Genomic DNA, 23,694 nt, shown 5'->3' with positions numbered 1-23,694 from the left:
ACGCATATTTAGATTAACTTTACCTGTAAGTGTATCTGAGATCAGAACCATTAAGCAAAAAATGAGATCCAAAGGCAATTCTGCCTCACTGTAACATCAAAAAAACCCAAACAAAAACCAGAAAGCCATGGAATGTGCATTAGACTACTAGACAATAGATGGGTTTTGAGAAGAGAAATGGGGTCTGAAGTCCTCCTTCCAGACAGGGCAGTGGATACAAGAACTCAGGAGGAAAAGATGATGCAGGATATGGACTAAGTATCTCTGGAAGAGGAGCCCTGAAGCAGAGCCAAGTGAGCACGAAAGTTTTAGGTTTATTTATGCTCTTGTTTTCTTCAAAAATGACAAACTCCAGGAAGTGCCACGTTTGGGGTTTATGTGGACTGCAAACAGCAGAGAGGTACTTGTTCGCGTGGGTTAATAAGTGCTGACAACGTGCCAGGCTGCAGGGAACATCAGGGCTTTGTGAAGTGCTGAGACACAGAGCAAATAAAGAACTTATGCCTCCAGTTTCGTAAATACCAAGTAGCAGCCATTTCCATTTTAAGTAGGCCAGCATTTTACTCTGGAACATGCCTCAGATATTAAGATGGTGGTTTATGCCCTTTCAGGCAGCTCCATATTTTTAGTTTATCCACTGATGAACTCTTGAGACTATGAAGTGTTGCATATCCAAGACTCGCCAGAACCAAGAAGTGCTGCCTTAAAAATCAGAATGATAACTGTTTCCATCTTTTACAATTAGAAGCAAAATATGGATCCTTTTCACCTTTGAAAATAACAGGTCAGGGTATGCTTGGGTACAGTTAATCTACTGCTGCTCTCCTCTGTGTTTACGACTAAACAAACAGCAGCTGCCTGCAGCTTGCGGCCTCTCCACCGACTCCCTTGTGGGGGCCATTTATTGAGTCATAAACTCCTCTGATAGCGTTATCACCACAGCATTTGCACAAATAAAGGTTGGAAGAGAGAGATTAAAAAAAAAAGACAATTGACTTTACAGAGAAGGCAAGAAAAATGCTTTACAGTTATGTTTGCTTTGAGCAAGGACCGACCGACAAAAGGCAGGGCAGGCATATACTTGGCTGAGGATGGCTGGGCATATCATCCTCCAGTATGAATCACAGAGATTTATCCAAAACTACAAAGCTGAATTTCAGAAAGCTCAAACAACCCTAAAGCTTTCCAAGTTAGATATATTGCATTTCAAGTAGCATACCGTGTGATACATTTATATCTCCTCGATGAGATTTCAACAGCTAAGATTTACCTCTGCAGAATTCTGGGGGAGGAGAAATCCCGGCATTTCTCAAGTACAGATACGGACCTCACTATACCTGGCCAAAACTTTCTTTCCCCAGTCACACGCACTGATGGCTACTCTCTACCCCAGTAAGTACACAAAAAATCTATAAGGCATTTTGCAATCCATCAGAATGGAAACAACTCTTTAACAAGAGCCTAATGATCCAGAATGATCAGAGATACCTGCAGTGCAGTCCATGGTATCTAATACATCCTGAAGCTGTTTCTCTTAAGCAGAGAGATTCAGATTGTGGAAAGGACAGGTCCCAGGAAGCCAGGCTTCAGCAGGATCCAAAATGCTTGAGCAAAACTGCTCCATCAGGACGGGACACTGAACTACCACCTGAGGCATCTTCTCTGTAATCTAGGTCACTGCCCACAGGTTAGAGACAAACTTCCAGCAGAGTTGCAACACCCTGCTGTGGGTGCCAAATGGGAACTGGGCTTTCACAGGGATCACTTGGAAAACTAGGGACAGTAAATTGACCACATTCCTTTTTATTACAGTCAAGGGCAAAGGAGAATGAAGTCGACTCAAGGTTATCTTAAAAGTCTACCTCTGCTGGAATCCAGACAACCAGTGTTTTGCAAGGGCTTGTTTGCATAGCGAAGTGACTCACAGTAATGAGCGTGAATTTTCCCTGCACTTCCATTACAAACTGAGTATGTTCATATACAGAGAAGTTGCTGTACCATAAACTCACTCACCAATTTATTGCATCGTAATTTCCTTATGCAGACAAGCCCTAAAGCCTTGATAGAAGTAGGTTTACCTTTGTCTGTTATGAATAGCAGAGTCGTGAGAAGCTGGACGCAGAATAGGGAGAAAGAGCACAGAATTATGAATGGCTCCTAGCTCAATGTATACAGCTCCTATTGACAAGGGAATACATGTGTCTGAGTATGCAGCTCTTTATAGCTTGGTTTGGCCAGGAGCTAGAGCGCAAAAATTTCACCTTGGTCCGTCTGTGAAAAACAGGCACCTAGAGACAGTAAGAAAACACTTGGAAAGGAAGGGATACATGCTCTTTACTAACAGACATTTTTCTGCAGTCGCAAGAAGCAGGTTCTGTTTGAAATCTCAAATCACATTAATATATGGTCACCAGAGGCTGCATTTTTCAAGCAGCAGCTGGTCGGAGATTCCCTGGTATAACCACCAATTATGTAACAAATTAACCAACTAAAATTCAATGGAAATTCAGATTTGCCTACTGGAGTGAACAGGACGCAAGGGAAGCAGAATGGGCCACAAATATTCTGAAAAGCCTGCATGTGAGTGCATATTTGCAGGGGGAGGGAAGCAACTCACTAATAGGACTTAGACCTTAAAAAAAATCATTTGTTTTTCCCTTCCATCTGGACTCAAAGTAAGAAATTACGCAGATTTCCACTGCCCACTCTCCTGTTCCTTCCACACCCTCTTCTCATTGGCACAAGATAAAACCTTGAGGAAACAGCAGCAGCAATTTTCAATTCTCATTATCTAACGGCAACAGTAGCTCTTGGTGAAACTTGCGGTCAATAAACTACAGGCAATTTTAAAAGACACAATGGGAACTGCCCCTCCCACAGCTGTCCCATTATCCCAGCTTTTATTAGATTTAAAGCCAGCGATTTTTATGCTGTAGCTGAAGTTCTGCAGAGCCATGAAAACAGACCACCAGAAAAGATAAAACACTCCTAAATTAAACAGGAGACACTACAGTAACATACTCAAAAGTCAGAGAGCTTCCACATAAGCACAGGACGCAGCAAGCAACCCAGAGCCTACGTGGGCTGTCATCGCTGCAGTAAGCCAATGGCAATGCAACCAAAACGTAACATTCAGGATGGTATAAAACGGCAAAGCTCGTGAGCAGGTTAGGCAAGGCAAGTTGAAAGCATACTAGCTACAAGGGCAGACAATCAGAGCAGGATCCTGCTCCCATAACTCTATGAACATCCCACTACAAGCTTTAACTTTGGACTTCATGGTCTGGATGTGCCTCCCAAGCAGCAGAGAGAAATACTCACTTGTGGATGGCAAATCAGGTGACCTGTTTCAGATGACTGTTCTAGGATCGGATGCGCCATGCTCTACTGGGGTCTATTCCTCTCCCTTGACTAGAAGCCCCGATGGCCAGAAAACATACAAAACAGGTAATATGTCAGTTAGATCCCTACCATGCACTACAATAAAGTAACCTGTTCCAGTAAGAGGGTCTGTACAGGAAATGAGTAAAAAATAAATTTCAAAACTCATTAAATGATTACCTGATATATTTGTCCATAGGGCAGAAGTAACTGAGGGTGCATCTCAGCCCCTGGCTCAGAGATGTGCACAGCAATAGGCAAAGGCAAATGGGTGCCCAAAGGAACAGTCTCAAACCAACACAGTAAGGGGGGAAGATGCAAAGAATTATTCTCATCCACTGTAAGCTGTAATTTTCAGTCTAGAAATCTAGAGCTTGTTTTCTCTGAGTCTAATGTATACCATACCCTGGAGACATTTTTACCAGCCATCAAAAGGAACTTGCAGAGAACCAGATGCTTCATTAAAGAATATTCACCAAGCCTTATAAAATCTTCACTAAAAAGCAGAAGAACAAATCACCAGCGTGCAAGTGAGTTGAAGTCACACATCCAGCTTTGATTACAACAATCTCCTGTACTGGAAAACAAATTGTGGTTAAAAAAAAGGAAAAAAACACGCAAGAAATCAAGAGAGTCTGGCCTCTCTTTCCCACATTCCTCCAACCTGAATTTCTTGAATGAGCAATGCGTGAGACAAAGCCATTTGGTAGAAGATGCTAATTTAAACTTAAAGAAAAATAACAGCTTAAAAGGGGAAGGAAGGAGGGAGTTTTAGTCCTTCATGAAAAAATACAACAGCTTGTAATCGCTACATATATCTCAGGAGTCAGAAGACTCAGTAAGAGCAGTGAGGTAAATTGTTAGGGCTTGAGCTGTCCTGGGACAAAGGAAACTAGAGAAGGTGGACTGCCTTACGCAAGTTTTGTTTGAATTTGTACTTGCAGAATCCTGTAGCATCTATATCTAGCTGCAATGTTTAGTTACCTATTCCTTAGTCTCTCTCGCCCCTTCATAAAACATAGCAAGGAGATTTTCTGCCACATTGTCATCATCCACAGCAAATTAATGTCCTATGCAGTGCTCCTTCCAGGAAGTTTCTATAACAGTGGGGAAAAAAAATCCTAAGTTCACTGAACGCTCTGGGAACCAAGACAACCCCCAGTTTTTGGTTTACAAAAAAAACCTACCAAAAAACTCTACCACCACACAAATCCCCCAAAAATCCAAGTTAATAGGATCTTTCACTGCCCTCTGCTGTTACCCGTCATTTAGCTTCCAATTTACTCTTTAATAATGCTGGGCTGGGGCTCAGGGCTGGCAGCATCCCAGCCCCTTTCTCAGGCGGGTTGGAGCCGCAGCTTGCAAATATGCTGAAGTTTAATGCAATCTGTCTTCTTTGGTAATCACATTCCGCCTGCACGGCATGCAATAAAGATGTATTGGTAAATGCATTTGCTAAAGATATACTCCACTGAAAAGGCTACAAGCCTGATTTACAGGAGGCAAGGAGGAAGCATCAGGTAACGGAGGCTGGCAACGGATGCGCCAATGCTCTGTACACAGCAACAGAGGGCATGGATTGTGCAGCGGCAGCGCAGGCACTGCTTTACTTTAAAGCTGAGAAAGAAAAGGAAACCACACGTTTTGGGAGCTGGGGACTTTAAAGATATCAGAGAAAAGCCCTTTCCCTGGCAGCTTTAACCTTGCTGATTTGCAGACATACAAAGACCTTCTTTGTAAACAGGAAGGAAAAAAATTCCACTAGGACTAGCAACAACATTTGGTCTAATATATCCTGACAATTTTCCCATCTCCTTCTGTCAGGCTGCTTCTGGGAGCCGGCTGGCAGCTTGTTTCATGTTATACTTAAATCAGGCATACAGCTTCCCCTCACAATGCTAATGCGACAGAGAAAGACCGCTTCTATGAAATCTCTTCCTCTCCCCCACTCTTTGCATTAGTAATCCCACGAGAGGGGTCTCAGTTTTCTATTCCCAGAAGGCTCCATCCTTTTCCTCAAATTCACGTTACTATAGTCTCAGCACCTTTTGGAGAATTCTCTACTCCTCCACACAAAAAAAACCCAAAAGCCTGCCGTTGAGGGACACCTGACCTGAATTATCACATGGGGAACAGCATCCTTTACACAACAGACATCCCAAGCAGCAGTTTATGTCTTACCACTCACTTTTCCCAAGACTGTATCCTAGTTGTAATGTCCAATTACTTCATTTTTCTTTTCTCTTTCACTTGTTTCAATAGCCAGAAATTCTTCCAAGCAGCCACTGTCCTAAGGCATCAACAGAATCTACTAGGGCTCGTATCTCTGAATGAAGATCCATAAGGCTTGCTGGCTCCCTGGCACAAGACAAACAGCTTTTAGGAGTGTGCAATTTTCTTAAGAGGCAGCAGCTCTGCTCGGTAAAGAAGCTTTTCTGATGCACCATGAAAGGAAGCAAGACCTCCAATTGCAAAGTCCCGTAACAGGAGGATATTTAGAGCCCATTCAAAATGTTGCCAACATTGGCAAAATGGATTTGCCTATCGTTTGCAGAATACGGCATCTGAGAAGGCAAAACTTGGGAAAATTATTGTGATTGACTTTGAAACCTAGAAGCATCAGTGCTACTGTTTGGCGGCAGCTCAGTATGACCCACTGATGGGAGTGAAGCTGGAACATACCACAGTGTGACTGGAAAATGCAGAATGAATGTGGGAAAACTGATCCCAAAGAAAAATTGTCTCCTATGAACATTGCCATTTGACTAACAGATACCACAGATATCAGAAATACTTCCCAGAAGAAAACATCATGCAAAACGGAAGAGGAAAGCCATCAAGTACAACAGGAAAGCTTTTGTTACCTTCTGAGCTGCGCTAACACAGCGCTGATACTCCTTAGCCAGCTCCGAGCATTTGAGCACTTCACGTTTGTTTTCTTGGTAGCACTTCAGAATTTGAGACTGCAGGCTTGCACAGACAGGATCAGTGTTCCTCCTTCTGCAGGGAAAACAAGCACAGAAAGATGTGTGAAGAGGAGCTTTCACCCACTTACTACCACTTTACCAGTGACACACATACTAATCTCGTGTTGAAGTTGTCTAGTCCTAACAGAGAAATTAGTGGGAGCAGCAATCACCAAAGTGGGTCAAATGACCAACGGTGTCTTTCAGCTGAAAAATCCAGAGTACTTAGCAGAAAGAAGGAACATGTTCTTTCTAAGCAGTTTTACCCTTAGATAAAACATCATCTCTCGTCTACAGTCAGGGGAAAAAAAAAAAAAAATCCAAGAGGTCCAATGACTTCCCCAACTCACATTGGAAATCTTTGGCAGAACTCAGGAACCCTGGCTGGGCCTGCACTAGATTGTAATAGTCTGACAAGGAACTGAACAGACTTGTTGAATAAGCCGCCTCGATCTATTGAATTCTCATCTATTTATACACTTCAAGAAATCCAACATGGTTGGAAGCACTGCAATTCTCCTAGTGCCTACAAAAAAAGGAATAACAGCAAGACCAGATATCTGTTTCTTTGTATTTCTGGAGCAATTAGTACTCATACCCCGTAAGTGGCATTGACAGCTACCCAAGAACAATTAGGGATGATGTTCTCATACTCTAATGTGCATGTGTACATATGGCACATCATCAGCAACAGTACCAATAAAGGGGAAGGTCGTTGCAAAACAATACCAGCAACAATGGCACGAACACAGTAACAACAGTGTCATCAGCTGCACAGACAGGCAGACACAAATTGCAGGAATCTGTAGCACAATTGCCATGGTATGTGTTACCAGAGAACAAGAGAACATATGCTTAGGTGTAGCAATCCTCAGATGCTGCTTCCTAAGCCATAAATCCGTTTAATTCCTTGCATTTTCTGCCCCAACATGCTTAGAGAAATCTGTGCCCAAATATCAAATGCACCTCTCCCTTCCGCTTTGGAACGCTACAGACGTTAAGGCCCTGCTATGATGTATTCATTTCCGCAGTAACAACAACAGGTACTCATTCAGCAACAGGGCTTCATTAACCAGGCAGGAAGAAAACGTGACCCGTTCCTGGGCATGCCTCATTCTCTCAGGTGGAACAGATTTCTAAGAAACATGAAATCTTAAACCAAGATCTTCTAAAAGCTTTTGGAGAGCTCAGAGATGAATTTCCAAGTCATGCTCATTTTTGTAAGGTGCTTAGAAAGGCAAGCAAAAGGGTCAAAAAAAACCCAAAAAACCAAAACTGTCCTTTCCCTATCAGCACCCTGGTTGCTCCCTCAAAATAGTCCGGTTGAGACATAGTCCAAGTGATACTTCTTCAGTCCTCAGTCCTACTGCCATCATACGTGGACAATAATGCTATGACAGCCACATTCTAAAACAATTTGGATCAGAAACCACCACAAATACTACAGAGGCTTCTTTTTCTACCTCTTCACTGATCTTACAGCTTTTAGAAGAAACTTATTTCATGCACAGTCCCTAGAGGCTAGTGTGCATTTCTAATTTCTATGTTCTATAGCAAATCACCTTTAAAGCCTCTAAAAATCCATATTCTAAAAAATCTTCAAATTTTGGAATAGAAAAGAACCCAGGGAGAGCTTCAGAAACTCATAATGTTGGCATTTTGCTTTGTCACTAACTTTAATATCGCTCTAATCAAATCAGCGAGACTGTGGAAACGATACCAAACAATACCAGGTCAGGAAATACCACCAAATCCCTCAATTCATTGAAAAAGTTAAGACTTTTAAAATTAGGTTTTTTAAACTCAGCCATGTTAAACTGAAGGGCATTTTGTATTTTTCATGCAGAGAGTTGCAAGAGCAAAAGGGTACAGCATGCCACAAACCAGTCTGTATTCATCTGAACTGAACAATATGGTACAAACATCTCAGACATATTTAGAAGAATGCTGACAATGGCAACCTCAAGCATGGAGGAATCACGCCTTTTTTTCGCCTGTTCCTTCACTGTCCCTTCTACAGCATCAGTCTTCATTGCCTAGAGTAAATATAAAGCTAGGACCAGTAAATATAAAGCTAGGACCCATCTGTGGGCTCAGACAGCAGTGCAAAGTCCACAGCCCTGTTCTTTAGGAGACACCTTGGTGCTCAGCCCACAGCATAGAGGGCTATTTAAAAGCCACATAGGGCTATTTAAAAGCCACACAGCGGTGAGTGAGAAGCCACAGAGTGAGTGTTGCTGCCTGAAGCCTACCAGAGGTGAGGGATCAATCAGCACAGAACGGCATGCATTGCCCAGCGAGTACCTAAATCAGTGTTCATACATGTCACTTCCCACAACACGGAGAGAATTTATTGGGTACCTGGTACCGAGAATCATAATAAGGATATTCTCCTTTATTTCTTCAAAATAAAATCTCAAACCGTGGTTATGCATCAATTGCACCAGCTTCTCAAAACAGATTTAGAGAAACTAGTCAACACAACGCAAAGTTGGTTAAGGTAATTATCGACACAAATTACACAAACCAATATATTAGTGCAGTCACAAGTGACCTGGAAATTCAACAGAACCAGTTAAATCCCACTGAGAATGACATTTCAATTTGGAGCAGGAAGCTAGCACTGCTTGGGACATAACTGTCACTGTGCCCCACCATGCAGTGTGATCTATGAAATGAAGGGACAAGAAGTAGATGTGAGCTCACTGTAAGGAAGCTTATCCTGCAGAGTCCAGGAGTACACAAGTCACTCACGTCCAGGAGACTAGTTCTGGTATCCATCTGGACTGAAAAATGGCATCTGAACTGCTTTGGTGAACAATTGCTTGCAGAGCTTTCCTCCCCACACAGCAACCACTACTCCTGTCCTATCTGACTCAAAGGGATGCCATTCTCTTGCTCACATTAACTCTCTTAACTTCAGGTTGCAAGATTTCCATGCAAGTGGAAACTACAACCCTATACACCAGTGGCACCTTACAGTTGTCTGGCTTTGCTCATTGTACATATCTGAAAGTAAAAGGAATTAAACATGAAAAACCTGATGGAGACCAGCAGCGTCAAATTACAAACGTCTCTGTTGAGAGTAATGGCATGCTGATTTCCAGAGGAAGTGGACCTCCGTCAACTATCTCCCTTCAACCTCAGCTCAGCTCAAGGCTGTTGGCACTAAGTAACCTTTAGAAAAAATTGTCTTCTGGACGCTCCACTCCTCTTGGTTAATGTCTCTTTGAAGGTTTTTATTATTATTTCTTAAACAACGAGGGGGAAGGAACATGGTGGAGCAGAGATGAGGTTTGAATACATAAAGAGAAGACTAGCATGCTCTGACCTTTCATCTAAAATGGGTCACAGTTTTAAGCATAATATGCTACCACCAAAAAAGATAGACAATTAGCCTCTGTCTAAAAGAAAATGCGTTGCGATTGCTACCACTATTATCAAAACAGATGTAAGAGGCTCATTTATAGCAGCCAGGAAAAAGGCAGGAGAGAAGGGCTGGGAGGGGCTACGACAATACCCGTGGACCAGCAGGTATGAGATGAGCTCTGACCATACCTTGGAAATAATTGCAGGACATGCAGAATACAAAAGATTAAACAAATAACACACGCACTCATCTGTTTAAAGGAAGAGGAAAGAAGAAAAGATAAGTGGGAAAAAGGAATGGATGACTCCAGAAGTAAAACTCATTAGCACTGTGTCCCCCCCATCATACTGGGGAAAGAAATCTTTGCCTCACCACTGTTCAATGGGAAGGAAGGCTATGTACATACGAAATCCATGATTTCAGATCTTCCTCTCCCCCTCCCATGGAGGGATCTAAATCAGGTCTTTGTCTGGAAAAGAAGGGAGAGGTTTTCTTAAACTGAAACAAAGGGCATCCTTCTCTCTGCTATCCCTTGAGGTAAGACAGAACGAGCGTGATCTTGCTGCATTTTGACACACTGAGAGTTACCAAATCCTCTCTATCACTGCGTATTCCCTTTACTTTATTTAATAAATGAAATCTCATCAACTTATCCTTCTTCTATTATCACTGCTGACATCAATCTGATAATATTGGCTTGGCGTGGAATCGTGCTATTATATGTCCTCTTGATATTTAATTTAAGAGAAACGTCTGCAGTGGGGTGAATATGTGAAGCAAGCTTTTTATTACTGGCAGCAGTAAGGACGCTGGGAGTGAATTAGACATTCATCTTAGTCAGGGCCAATCTAGTGGCTCAGAAGAGGTTTTCTTCTTAACCCTCTCCTAACTGCTCAATAGCGGCAGGTAACGGCTGCTCCAGTCAATAACTGCATTCATTTGTCTTGGCAAATTCATTTCTACATGGATATAAACCCCATGAAGAAGTGCTGAGCGTCTGGGAGGCTAAAGCAAGGTTCTTAGAGATTTTCCATCATAAGGTCTGCGATAGTAGTAAGAGTGCCAGGCTAAATGTCCATCAATTAATCAAGAAGCAACACAGCTTCCAAAGACAAACACACAAACTTACTGCAAGAAACAATTAAGGCAGTATCATCAGGATACAGATCCCATAGGTTTCAAACACAGCACAATAGCTACTAGCTAGTTGCTGCTGTCAGGTTCCCTTTTTGGAAGAATAATTATGGACACAGTATTGGAAAGCAAGGGAAAACTGGAAGATGTGCATGCATTTGCTAGTCCTTCCACCCAGCTGAAAAATCAACTAGCCAAGAGGAGATACAACTTTAATACTTTAAGACTTGGCAGCTCTTCAGACTAGTGCAAAAATCAGTAACTCCACAGTGAGTACCATGTCATCACTTGGCTTTACTGGGTAGAACAGCAATTCCAGATGGAGTTAAAAGCAAGATCCTCTTTTTACCTTTTACACTGGGAAACCATTCAGGCTGAGAAGAAACTCAAGATAGAGACTGATGGTATCTAAACCTAGACATTGAGAGACCTCTGCTCAGAAAGTGGAAAACAAAGACACACAGGGTCCCTTGTGTACGCCAACTTTAGAGTAGCTGGCTCCAGTACACAGCAGCAAGCAGCAACTGAAATGGGGCAGCAACCTGGAATTCCCTGCGGGCTGCAAAATCCAACAACTGGATTAGCTGCTTTCCGCTGCATTATTTGACTAAGACCAGTGTCTCGGCTAACTTGAGCAAACCACATTAGTCACCACTGTCACTACAGTGCAGACAGCCTCAGAGGTCAGCAATGAGGTGCACAGGCAGCACTGCGAGCAAAACCCAGGGCACACGGCAGCAGCTGCTGTATGTCAGGAACGAATCAGAGACGTATCATATAGTTGGTTAGCATGTTTATATATATCCAGGGTACATTATGTGCATTTCAGACTAAGCTCAGTGATGCTTTGGTCACATAAATGTGGTGTGCTGCCATGCTGTACTGTACATACATAAAAACCAATAAGTGGTTAACTGACCTGTAAAACTGCATTCTCCCTTGGGTAGTAGTTGGCTCTGATGGCTTCTCTTTAACATGTCAGAAAAATAACTCCAGACAGATGCAATACACAGCACATAGAAAGGTTCCATCCTCTCTCATTATTGCATCCTTGACATTTACAGCAGAAAATTAAATACAATCGAAGCATTTCATTCACATATAACAAACTCATCAGTACAGACCAAACAGCCAGGAAAGCTAACTTTCAGCATAGGCTGCAGGATGCTGTCCTATCACAAAGCAAACGCTATGGCCTCGCTACAACCTATGGGATTCCCTGATCCTGCATGTCAGCTTGATAACGTGGCTTGAATGAAAGAGGGAAAAGTCATGTTGCAGCTGTTTGGCAACAGAAATGAGAGATGGAAGAAGCTTAATAGATTATCCAAAAGTCTACTAAAAATTCAGTAATATTTAAGCTACATAACCTAGCACAGCGTAAACAAACTGCATGCCTCATGAGGATAAACTAATGTGATCAGGAAGGAAATATTTCTGATCAGCCTCATGTATTCAAAACACTGCTCATCAGGCTTTGCCACTGATCTGGATGGAATACAAGGATTGTAGAAGTAACATACTGCGTAGAGCAAGAGGGGATGGACTAAAAGAAAAGGTTAAACCGCACGACAATTTTCACGAGAATAAGGGTATACCTCCAAATTTCAGCTGAAGCAGTTGTATTCCTGTTTAAATCCTTCCCATATGCCTGGTCACATTGTCTGTCTGCAGCACGCTCCTGCAGAGCTGTAGTGTTTCCCTTCTCTTTCTCCCCCTTGACAGCTGCATTTCAATAACCGGTGACCCGATCCTCTTTCTCCCTACCTTGTCCAAGGAAGGGCCTAATGAATGCATATTTATGAAGCACTATGAGCTTCTGGGTGACTCTGTGATCCTACAAAATTTGTCACTCTAGTACTTCCCAATCTCCATTCCTGTTTTGACAGCTTGTTTGAAGCTGCCACACGACCCCCACTGCAATTCGTGCACTCAGTGCACCCTTGTCCTTTCCAGGACAGATACCTCCTTTCCTTCCCATCACAGACACCCAGAAGCTGTTCTGAAATCTTCTCCTGTGTCAGTAACTAGATTCTATCACCAAGAACAAAAGTTACACAAGTGTCCAAATCTCAAGTGTCAGCAACTTGTTGTGTCACTGTACTGTATTCAGTGAAAACAGCCTGACCCAGCCACAGTTTCTTCATCAAACAAACAAAAAAAAAACCCAAACCAAACTCTAAAACATATGGATTGAAGTGGAGAATAACTAAAATATAGCAGTTTTCTGTAACAACCTCTCATTTTGGAAATCCAACAACAATCTCTCCATTTCAGAGATGAAATTGATGCAAAGAGATTGTGTGACCCATCCAATGCTGGTTCCAGCTCTCTATCTTTCTTACTCCGATGTATCACAAACTCTTCCGTCCTCCTACATGGTTTATCCTCACACACAGGCGGTCATTTCCCATTTGACCCATGGGTCATCCTAAAATACTTTGATTTATACTTCATTGTGCTTAGCCAAGTGCAGTTTCAACCAAATTTAACTGACTTCCTTAGCATCTCATAAGCAGCAGGCACTGGAGCTTTGGTGGTGGGCTATGGGTCTTGCAGGAGGAGGAGGGTAGCAATATGCCAAAAAGTGTACAAAACCATATAAAATTAAATGATCCCTATCCCACTGAACCTGCAAACGCAATAACTAATCATCCCTATTAGCATTCTGCACAGCAGATGGCAAGCGGTTTGGAATAATGAGAGACTTTTCCCCACAAGTGGATAATTCCAATGTACATTTGGATGTAAATTCTTTACTGATTATGATGGTAGAATACTGAGTTATGAGAAACTGCCAGTTTGGAAGATGAAAGGAAAACTACTGCCTCCTCCTTCACTTGCCAAGAGATACAGAAGTTAACAGAACTGGATCTCCTGCCCACAAAGCCGTGCACCATTTTTTCCAAAGATGCCAAGCTACTAAAAGTTGACTAGCAAAGATGAAGAGCCTAAAGTTAGCAGCAAAACGGTCTCTGGAAGCCAAGCAGGAATGAGTCAGAATCTTGTTGCTGGAAGGAGTTCTCTGAATCAGAAAGGAAGCTGGCTCAGCTCCCACAAGGCAGAAAAGCAATATAGCAAGCAATAACTGAATCTGAAAACAACACACAGCCCAACAAGTGACCCGAATAGGGATTTTCTTTCTTCAGACAAAAACAATATCTAAAAACTGGTTAAGAACTCAGGTCAGGAAAGGAATGCATGCAGCTTACAGAATGCATGCGGCACTGGCCCTAAGAACATATGGGTTGTGGTAGTGCTATAATGTCTGGGAGTTACCTGGGGAACTGCCTGCTGGGAGAATCCTGGGCCCATGTTCTTTGTTGGTCTATTAAACCCTGCCCCAAAAAGTATTTTAAAGAAAGTAACTGAAGATGTAATATGCTGATTTCATATAACCACAAGACATGAGGGACAGACAGGTTCACTAAATTTCTCCTATGTGAGATGATCTCGTAATGATGTCAGACTGCTAACAAAATGTTCCTTTTAAAAGAAAACCCTGACCACTCATTTGAACAGCAGTTACTTTTCTAAAATGCCACTAAGTACTGTACTAGGTCCCTACAGTTTACACCAGACTACACAAAGGTCTATCAGTGACGGACAAAAATATGAGTCCATCAGTATATTCTGCACTGGCAGAGTGGCACATCCTGCTAAAGATGCGGAAACAGATTTTAAGAGAAGAATGAAGCTGCCAGCATTAAAGTTCAGGTGGGATCTGAAGCTAAACATTCACCTTATTAAAAAAATCCCCTTTTTTCTGCCCACATGCTCTAATCTTCAGAACCACAGTGCCCCCTTTTACCATGCTGTGCAATTTGCAGAGTACTGACTCAGCAAGATCCCCATTAAGCAGCTACTCATCCCCCAGAGAACATCAATAACGGTGCTTTCAAAGAACACACACAAAGCCTTGAAGTCTGTTTTGTGGGGGGAGGGTAGGAATTTTTTTCTTTTTTGTTCTTAAATAAATATTATAATTTCAAGAAGTCCTCAGAGAATTGAAAAATTCCTTATAGAAAATAATTTAGATAACATGGCTTTAAGTTTGGAGAAGAGCACGTGAAATGTTTTGGGTGAGTTAATGAGAGCCATGACTACCTGAGGTTGCTCCATCATGGTGTTAGTGGCACTCACAGTCAGCACAGTGCTAGGGAGTTCTCTCAAAAGAAATAATATTCATTCCTGAACAAGCAAGTGCTCCTGTCTTCTAAATGCCACTTTCCTGGGCCAATTAGGTATGACTGTGGTTGGTGTGGTATGTGTGTGTCCCAGGCAGGCAGGCAAGAGACACTTCCAGGACTAACAAGGAAAAGAAAAGGATAGGAAGGAAGAACCAACCCCAACCAATCCCCTTATAGCAGGCTGAGTTCCACCTGGAGATCTTGAGACTCCAAAATGCTGATTGGACCCCATAGCCTAGAAACCTATTTTACCAGAGTAACTTCAGGAACTATCAAAATCACATCAAATAAATAATAAAGTCATCGAAGCCTGGTCTGATGAAAGAGATGGGTTTTCTCTCCCTTTATAAGAGAAGAAAGGACCTCAACCTCTCATCAACCAACACTGAACACCACCAACTTCCTCCATGCAGATGGATCACCACGATGGAAGGTGTCTACAGCTGTCCTGCCACAGTCCTTATTTCCTCAGAAGGCTGAGATACGGAAGCTCTGACCTACAGAACAAACTATTTCTCTCCACAAATTTCCCCCCCGGTACTTGCCTTTGGTCTCTCCTACCATCCCATCATCACTCCAGGAGGATACTCTGACTCAACAGTAAGTAAAGACATTTTGCACAGCACATATAATCCCGAATCAGGAATACAACTACTGTTCAAAATAGCAACATTGCCCTTGAAATCAGTTGCTACTGAATTAATGACCAGATTTTTAGGAGTGTTACCTCAACTTTGCCTTAGGCTGCTAATTAGCAAACAAGTCATTAATTCACCGGCAACAAGTGGTTTCTCAGGCATTATTGCTCCTGACATCTTTAATTCACCACTCTTTTTGGAAAGCTTCCCCAGACAACTTTAACCTCAGTCCTCTACAAATCCACCCCACGTCACTACCACCAGCACACTATACAACACACACGCTGGAACACAGAGGCAGAAAAACACTTCAGGAATAAGCTGAGTAGGATCATCAATTAATATTCACAATACCTTTCCCAATTCAAGCCAAGGGTGGTGGTGGGGACGACCAAAGGCACAAGAAGTTCTGGACTTCGGCATGGACCAGTCATTACATCTAAACACACAACAAAATACTATGAAACCTAGAGAGAAACCTTGCTTCCACCATGGTACACAGTGGCATATGTCATTTCCAATCTGAGGACAGAGATCTGCTTGTATTTTCATTGCATTCCCCATGATACAGAGCTTTGAACTGAAATATTTCACGTACTCTGATGCACAAAGTATGTCTGAGGTTTGTTATAACAGCTGCACAAATATCCATGCTTTTGAAAACAATCTGCATTTGGCCTGCCAACAAACCCTGATCTAAGGGTTTTATAATGGCAACATTACTACAGAATACAAGTGCTTTCCATGTAAAAATCGATAGCAATAGAAACATGCCTAATAACCTACATGGCATCTTTGGCACCTCTTCCTTTGCTATTCCAGTCTTTGCTATTCAGACCTTATTTTATAAATTCCCAAGTTCTACTAATGTACCTTTGAAGAAATGCTCTTGCAATTTTGAAAAGATGTATTAATATTTTATGCCAGTTTTTCAGCACTAACAGAACTGCAATCTCAGTTCATTGGACTGATTTATTAGTCATCCCTCATCATGCATGAGAGGAAAGACGGTATGTGAACGCTAGATTAGAACATCATTTTATTAACTGGGCAAAAGGAAAGTCTTATTTAGAACCAGCATCTTAGCAATCCCCAAGAAGCGAACTTCAGAAAAAAGACCGACAGCTTGTATAAAGTGTACAATCTAATAAATTTTCAAGATTTAAAATTCAGTTCAAAAAAGAATTATCTGGCCCAACTGGAATATTTACACAAATTTGTTACACATATTTGACTTCTATTACCACATACCATATTCCTAAAGTAGCAGGGGAGCATACCTTGCTTGGAAATCAATGTATTGGTACAAACAGCTGCTTAACAATGGGCCTTCCAGAATTCATAAAGAAAATGTTTACATGATAATGTAAATGAGTGAAAATCTTTGTGAAGCAGAACTAAAAATGATCATGAAGTTTTTCTTTCAGTAAAATTCACACTATGTAAAAATGACACAACATCAAAATTGACCCATCTACTTTTTTACCCTCTTTTGAAATAACTTTGAGGAACCTCATGCCTTATAGTGTCTTACAGCAATATTCCAATTTCCTTACTAAAAGCAACTTTATAAACGTGAGAAACAGCAAAGCTTTGACTAATAACCATCTCTTTATTTAAAGATTACATGAAATAGACTCAGCAGACAGAAGCAAGAACAGCTAACACAAACCAAGCAGTGGGGGAAGAACAGGACTAGGATGGAGGCAAACCAATTTTTTGCAAAGGTATCATCATTGCAGGGCACAAAAGCACTATGTTGAGATAAGGCTGGGGATGAGCTCCCAGCAGTAATCAGTCTTTTATTCCTGAAAACTCCTAAATCCCTATTGCAGAGACTCTTAATTTCAACACTGAATTAATCATTTATCTAATCTAATGACAGAGAAACCCCAGAGCAATTTTGTTTAAAAGCTATGATGTCTTTACCCTTCTTCTCCTTGGGCTTCACGACTGTCCACATAATAACTATTTCAGAGCTCAACTCCTGGGCACATCCCTCTGTTGAAATACCTGAGGTCTCGTAGTAGATTTTAAGATTAATATACCCAAGTATAACCACACACCTATCTTATAAACTTTCTAGATCTACACAAACAAGGAAGAAAAAAAAAAAAAAAAGAAAAAGGCAGTTCCTCTAGATTCCAGTTAGCATTGCCAGTTTAATTCAGGGGCCATCAGCCTCATAAAGTTTTGTGCAATTCAATAAAACCTTCATTTCCATGAGTACTGAAAGCAAGCCATAAATTTCCCATTCCCAGCAGACAGTCCATCTATGAACTTTCTTGCCCTACCCCCACTGAGTCAGTGTGCTTCTCTACTCCACCTTCAGCCCAAGAGGATGCTTGTGAGTTTCTCTAACGTAATCACCTTAAATACTCATGTCCATTAAGTTTAAAGATCTTAGGACCATTAAATGGAACCCTTAGTATCTAAGTCCCATATGGAGTAAATCTCCTTGGCAGTTTCTCCATTGGAAAGCTGCCTTGGATTCAAGGCTGATCTCTATCAGGATAAGATACCGACGTTCTTTATGCACTCCTTGATAACAGCACAAAGCATATGCAGTCCTCTCAGCACAACATGCAAAGCAACACAGCCATGGGTAAGCAGCTTCAGAAACAGTTCTGCAAACTACAGGGTGATCTCGGAGAGAAACTCGGCTTCAGAACAATTTTATCTTTTAACAGCTTCCTAATCCCCTCACCCCACTCCTGCAGATTTACCTTTTAGAGAGTCACACCCCCACCCATGCCAATTCTTGCATCCAAATTTAACAACTACAAAATAAAACTCGATAAGACAACCTCAATAAAAGAAAATAAATCAAATTTTTTTAAAAAACAGCATTTTTAGGATAAATCTAGAGTGCCGGCACTAAGCCATAACCTCTTTACTGATGTTTTTTTCCTTCCCCTTAACAGATTCAGGGACTGTAATAACATTTAATCCTCAGAAGCTAATCTAAATGTAACACTCAAAAGAAGACAAAGACAACGCAACAGAAAAAAAATTTGGCCACTGCCTTTTGGGAGTGCTGCTTTATCCCCAGAGCGAGTGCATTAATAGAGCTTGGAATGAAATGCCATTTTATTCTCTGTAGCAGGGAGGGGATTAGCAAGTTGTCTTCTCTAAACCCAGTCTGAGTCATGGCTCTATGAACACTGAGAAAAGGATGTGGAACGAAGTGAAGGGCGGGGAGCACTGGCTTTTTATTTACACGCTTCTTCCTTTGTGGGTGGTTACTGATGTGCACAGTTTGCTAAACAGGGAAGGAAAGGGGAAAAGAGTTCTAGGTCCCCAGACTTTAATCCTGTTGGTTAACAAAAGAGAAAAATAATAACGCACCAATTATAACAACATCATTGAGACAATATGTCCGTGGCAACTGTCCAATTCACCACAGCACATAAGCAACAAGGGCAAGTTGCTTAAGGTGCTGAAAGCTGTGCCGAGTGGTTTCACGTTGCTAGGATCTTCTTCCTGGGAGAAAGAAACAGGTTGGGCAGAGCCCAGAACAAAGAAGGAGACACTGTGGTAGGAGGAACACAGAGACAGGAACAGGCTGAGTTCAGGTGAAGAAATGAGAAATAAAGTCCATTGCACAAGTCAGGCCATGCAGGCATCAAGCCTAGCATCCTACCTTGAAGTAGAAAGCAGGAGCTAATGACTGTATCAATGATTTAATACGAAGCTTAGCACTAAGTACTTCACTTCTGTTTCTATACAAAGGGAGATAGGAAAGTTTACCTGCCTACCTTGCAGGCATGCTGTGAGGGGTCATGCTGTGAGGGGTCACTGGTGGAAAGCTTGTACAACATTCCTAAACCCTGCAATGCTTGATAATCACTAAGGAGAGGAAATAGTCCGTGGAACACTTGACCACTTGTGCAGAGCTATAAGTGTTGATAACAGAATTACAGAAGTCAATAAATGCCAAGAAAACACTGAGGTTTTGTTTCAGATATTACTTGTCTTTGCTTCAACACGGACTCTGAAAAACAGGGTACTCGCTGTGGAAACAGCCCCAACTCTATTCCCCTCTTCCTCCATCAGCTATGCTGATATACAATGGCAAAAGACAACAACTATAGGGTAGATTGGTCTCACAAGGCACAAGTGCCAGGGGCAGGTCAAGAACTTCACAGTGAAACCAGGATAATACAAGCTAGGGAAGAGACGCTGTGGGAAGGAGATGCACTCTCTGCAGACAGAGAAAGTGCCAGTCCTGGCTTCCTTGAGTTACACAAGCTGCCGTAGTCCAGCACTGGAAGCAGGTAGACCTGCACTTCATTCATACTTTGGCTATATTCCAGTTCCTGTTGGCTATATTCCAGTTCCTGTAATTTTGCTGGAGTGTCAGTTTATTCCTGCTAACCAAGCTACTAAATCTGCATAAACCACTCTTACCTATCTTAGCACTTACTGAGCTCGTACGTCTAATATGAAAGCACAAAACAGGACGAGCAAACCATTTTTTCCACTGAAGTCACAGGATCTTGTAATTTACTACCATAAACAGGCTGTAGAAAGACTTAATGTACAACACCTAACAAGAGGACCTCACAACATGCAGACTTCAAGTTCTACAAATGAAGCATGAATGCCAATGCATGAAGTTGCCCTGACCCTGTCCCAGCCTGATTATGACCCACACGAGACATGTGCACTCTTTAAAAAAGTGTTTGTACAGCATGTTGTACACCGAGACAACAATCCCAAAAAGGATCGCTGCATACTGCTGTAAGAGATGCATACACTGCTGGCTGATGGGGCAAAGCCATGGTTCTTCCCACATGCACAATTATCAAAGGGCACTATCGATCCCAGATCAGGCACTCCAACACGCAGGTCAGTGCAATCCTGGCTATTGCTGGCAATTTCTACTGTAAAGAAATAGAAAGTATGATGTTCACCTTCTCCCTCAGTTTCACTAGTGCCACACAGCTTGTCCCTTCTCAAGGCATCCCCCAGCCATGTTATCTTTTCATACAAAATTCACATTAGGGCAGGCGTCTCTTTCGCCTGCAAGGAAGACAGCCTAAGGAATCTGACCCTTTATGATGGCTCAAGTTGGTATGGCCTTCAAATAGCAGGGCATTGTACAATAATGCCAGAAGCCAGTGACTGGCAAATGACGAATGCTCAAAGAAAAGGGGAAGAAACCCCTAAGAGACCATAAACACGTTTTCTAAATCTCAAAAGAAAGAGGGCATTAGCATTTGCATTGGTCTCAGCCACTAACCTCTGAGAAATGGGTGCATTACTAGAGTTTCCTACATTAGCAGACTTCATCTCCACAAGAAACAGAAGAGACCAAACGAAACGGAAACCTCAGGAACAAAACTTCAGACTACTATAAAAAATGGGTTAGTTACAGTCTGTAATACCAAGTAAAGAGCATCACCCAAGGTCCCAATCTCTTTACAAAGTCACAAGGATAAATCATTGCTACATGTGTTCCCAACAACTGATCGTGTATCTGCAGAAGCAAATCAAAGAGAAGACTGAACTGATCAAAGACTGTCAGAACTTTATGTCCTATGAATTTTTAAAATTTTATTTAAAAACAGAATTTAGAATTCTACTATGGAAAACTGCATGAAAATGCACGCAATGTGTTAGCTGCCTTGTTTTGGCTTCTTTAGCAAGTTATTGCTTGACTGTCCAAACAAAAATGTGAAATTACAACAGGTTATGTGATGCTTTGGCAGCCAAACATAATTTTAAATAAAGACAGCACAATATACTGCACACCCCACTAACATATTCATGACTACTATATTATCTATTTATGCAATTAAGTATCATACAGTCTGGACTGGACCCAACTGGACTACATATGTTGCTACTCCAGTTTACTACATGTTGGCCAACTGTTTACCCAACTGAGATCCGAGTGCTGCTCTTGACAGTGTAATTGGTTTGGACTCATTAATATTAAAGAATTATAGAAAATATTTTTTCTTGGACAGCTGTTAGTGCACGTGGAACAATAAGCTATATAACACTATTGGCAAATACAAATGGAATTTAGACACTAAATATGCTCATGGTAAAAAGACAACATTAAAGGTCTGGTAATTGTGCCAAGGCCAATAAAAAAGGTCATTGCACCCATTCTAAGAAAACAGTCATGATAATTACAACTCTATCTTGATTGAAATTTACAGGGCTAAGATTTAGGCTGTTTACCTTTTTCTTCCCCGGGCAATGAAAACTTTAGAAGTGGTGCCATTCTTCCTACTCCCATGCAGTAGCCCAGCGCTGCAATGTGTAGGTTAAATACCTTGGGTCAAAGTTTGACCAGATTAAACATGTTCCATTGCTGTTTTGAAAACGCTAGTAAAAAATCCTGTTTAATGTGAATTTTTTAAGTCCATGTCTTCTCCATCATTCTCCCTTGCAAGATGCAACAACTTTGTATTAAATTCTACCAAGCTTGGAACAGAAAGAAAGGATGCTATCTTACAACTCCTCAGCCCCCTAAATACCTGACAGGGGGTAACTTCACACTCCGTTTACAGGAATATGCAGAGGCTACGCACAGAGCATCATGAAATGTAACTGGAACTGCTGAAAAGAACAAAAATGGCTCCTCACTTTATCCACTCCTCCGCCTTGGTGGCTGCCTCCTGGTACTGCTCGGATGTCAGCTTGTAGATCTCTGCATTCTGAAACAAAGAATATAATGCTCAGCTCTAAAATTTAAAGGCATCTCAGATCTTATCCTGTCACAAAGTTATCTTCTATAATTAATAACGATTTCCAACAACAAACAGCATATTCAGTTCAAAGAACACAAAAATGCTCAAAAGTTGATTTTCTTCTCAGTAAAATGCATCAAGGCCACAACATGTCCTCCATTCTACGCTTCACCTTTGTGAAGGGAAAGAGGGGAAAAAGGTCGCTACCAACCAACCGTCAGCTTTGATTATTCCATCTAACCACAAAAATAAGGTGCTTCCAGCACCAAGTTATTTTGACTCCAGTGTGTTTTGTTCTCTTTTTTTCATTAATTGCTGTGAAGGATCTTTTAAGTTACTGACATGCAAGCATCAAAATTGGCTGCTAGCACTGGAAAATCCATTTTACATTTCAGTGCTTCTACTTACATTACTTATTCTTTAAAATAAAATTATGCAGTCTGTTTCCCTTTTAACAACATCGGGAGGCGTATCAGGTATCAGTTAAGGCACTGCCAAACAGAATCTGGAGTGTCTTGCTGCAGGGCTTAATAGGTTTGCATTAAATTCTCCTGAGCTTGCACAGAAAGAGTTTTAGTTCACCACTGCTCAGCCGCTGAACATGGAGGATGAATTCCTCCTCTTGGCTGCACTTACAAGCCTCCCAAGCATGAACAGCAGAAGGGAACGGCTGCGCACCCCCAGTGACTTCGTGGCAAGGTCTTGTGTTACTAAACTGCTGATAAAGCTGCTTTAGGTAAAGCCTCTGGACTTTGTACTGAAATAGCTGCAATTGCCTCACTCAAAACTCATCTGCAAGGCCCTCAGTCTGAAAAGGCACATGCAGAAAATATGCAATAATCAATCAAAAAAGTGACAAAATGGTATTGAAAGTGAGGACAGCTATTCATTTAGGGCCGGTTCTAGCTGCTATCTCATCTCTCCCAAAATTTGGTCATTTTATATAGAATACTATTCTTGCTCCTCTTCATTTATTTTCCCATAAATGCAGCTGTGGTCCTGCGCATGATGAGACGACACATATTGTTCAGTGGTTAGAAAAAGGAAAGGACAGATATAACTCAAGTTCTATTAGCGGTTCTGCCACTTGTGCAATCTTGGGCAAGTCACCATTTTCCATCTGCAAGCGAGGGATAACAGCTGCCTGTATCACTGAAGTTGTGTGAAGCTTAGCTAATTGGAAGGTTTATACAGGTTTTCAGAGCCTAGGCTTCAAGGTGCTATATTTAAGCGTTTTATCTCTGGTGCCTGAATTTATGTCACATATCGAAAAAACCCACAGAACAGACTTTGCTTTTCCAAACTTTG

The 23,694-nt window shown here is 41.7% G+C and overlaps 1 protein-coding gene across 5 annotated transcripts in view; it reads right to left on the bottom strand.

Annotated features, from left to right (window-relative positions):
• Positions 1-23,694, bottom strand: part of CHCHD6 (coiled-coil-helix-coiled-coil-helix domain containing 6) — a 113,437-nt gene that overhangs the window by 31,392 nt on the left and 58,351 nt on the right. For all 5 annotated transcript variants that reach the window (XM_075762125.1, XM_075762121.1, XM_075762123.1 and 2 more), the window contains 2 exons: positions 22,283-22,353; positions 6,246-6,381 (listed from right to left, as the gene is read on the bottom strand). In XM_075762125.1, coding sequence (XP_075618240.1) covers positions 6,246-6,381; positions 22,283-22,353 — 207 coding nt within the window. The remainder of the gene's footprint in view (positions 1-6,245; positions 6,382-22,282; positions 22,354-23,694) is intronic.

Source organism: Balearica regulorum, chromosome 10 (genome assembly GCF_011004875.1).
Source record: "Balearica regulorum gibbericeps isolate bBalReg1 chromosome 10, bBalReg1.pri, whole genome shotgun sequence".
Lineage (NCBI taxonomy): Eukaryota > Metazoa > Chordata > Aves > Gruiformes > Gruidae > Balearica > Balearica regulorum.
Note: the sequence above shows the minus strand (reverse complement) of the source record. Positions and strands in the feature narration are given on the sequence as shown.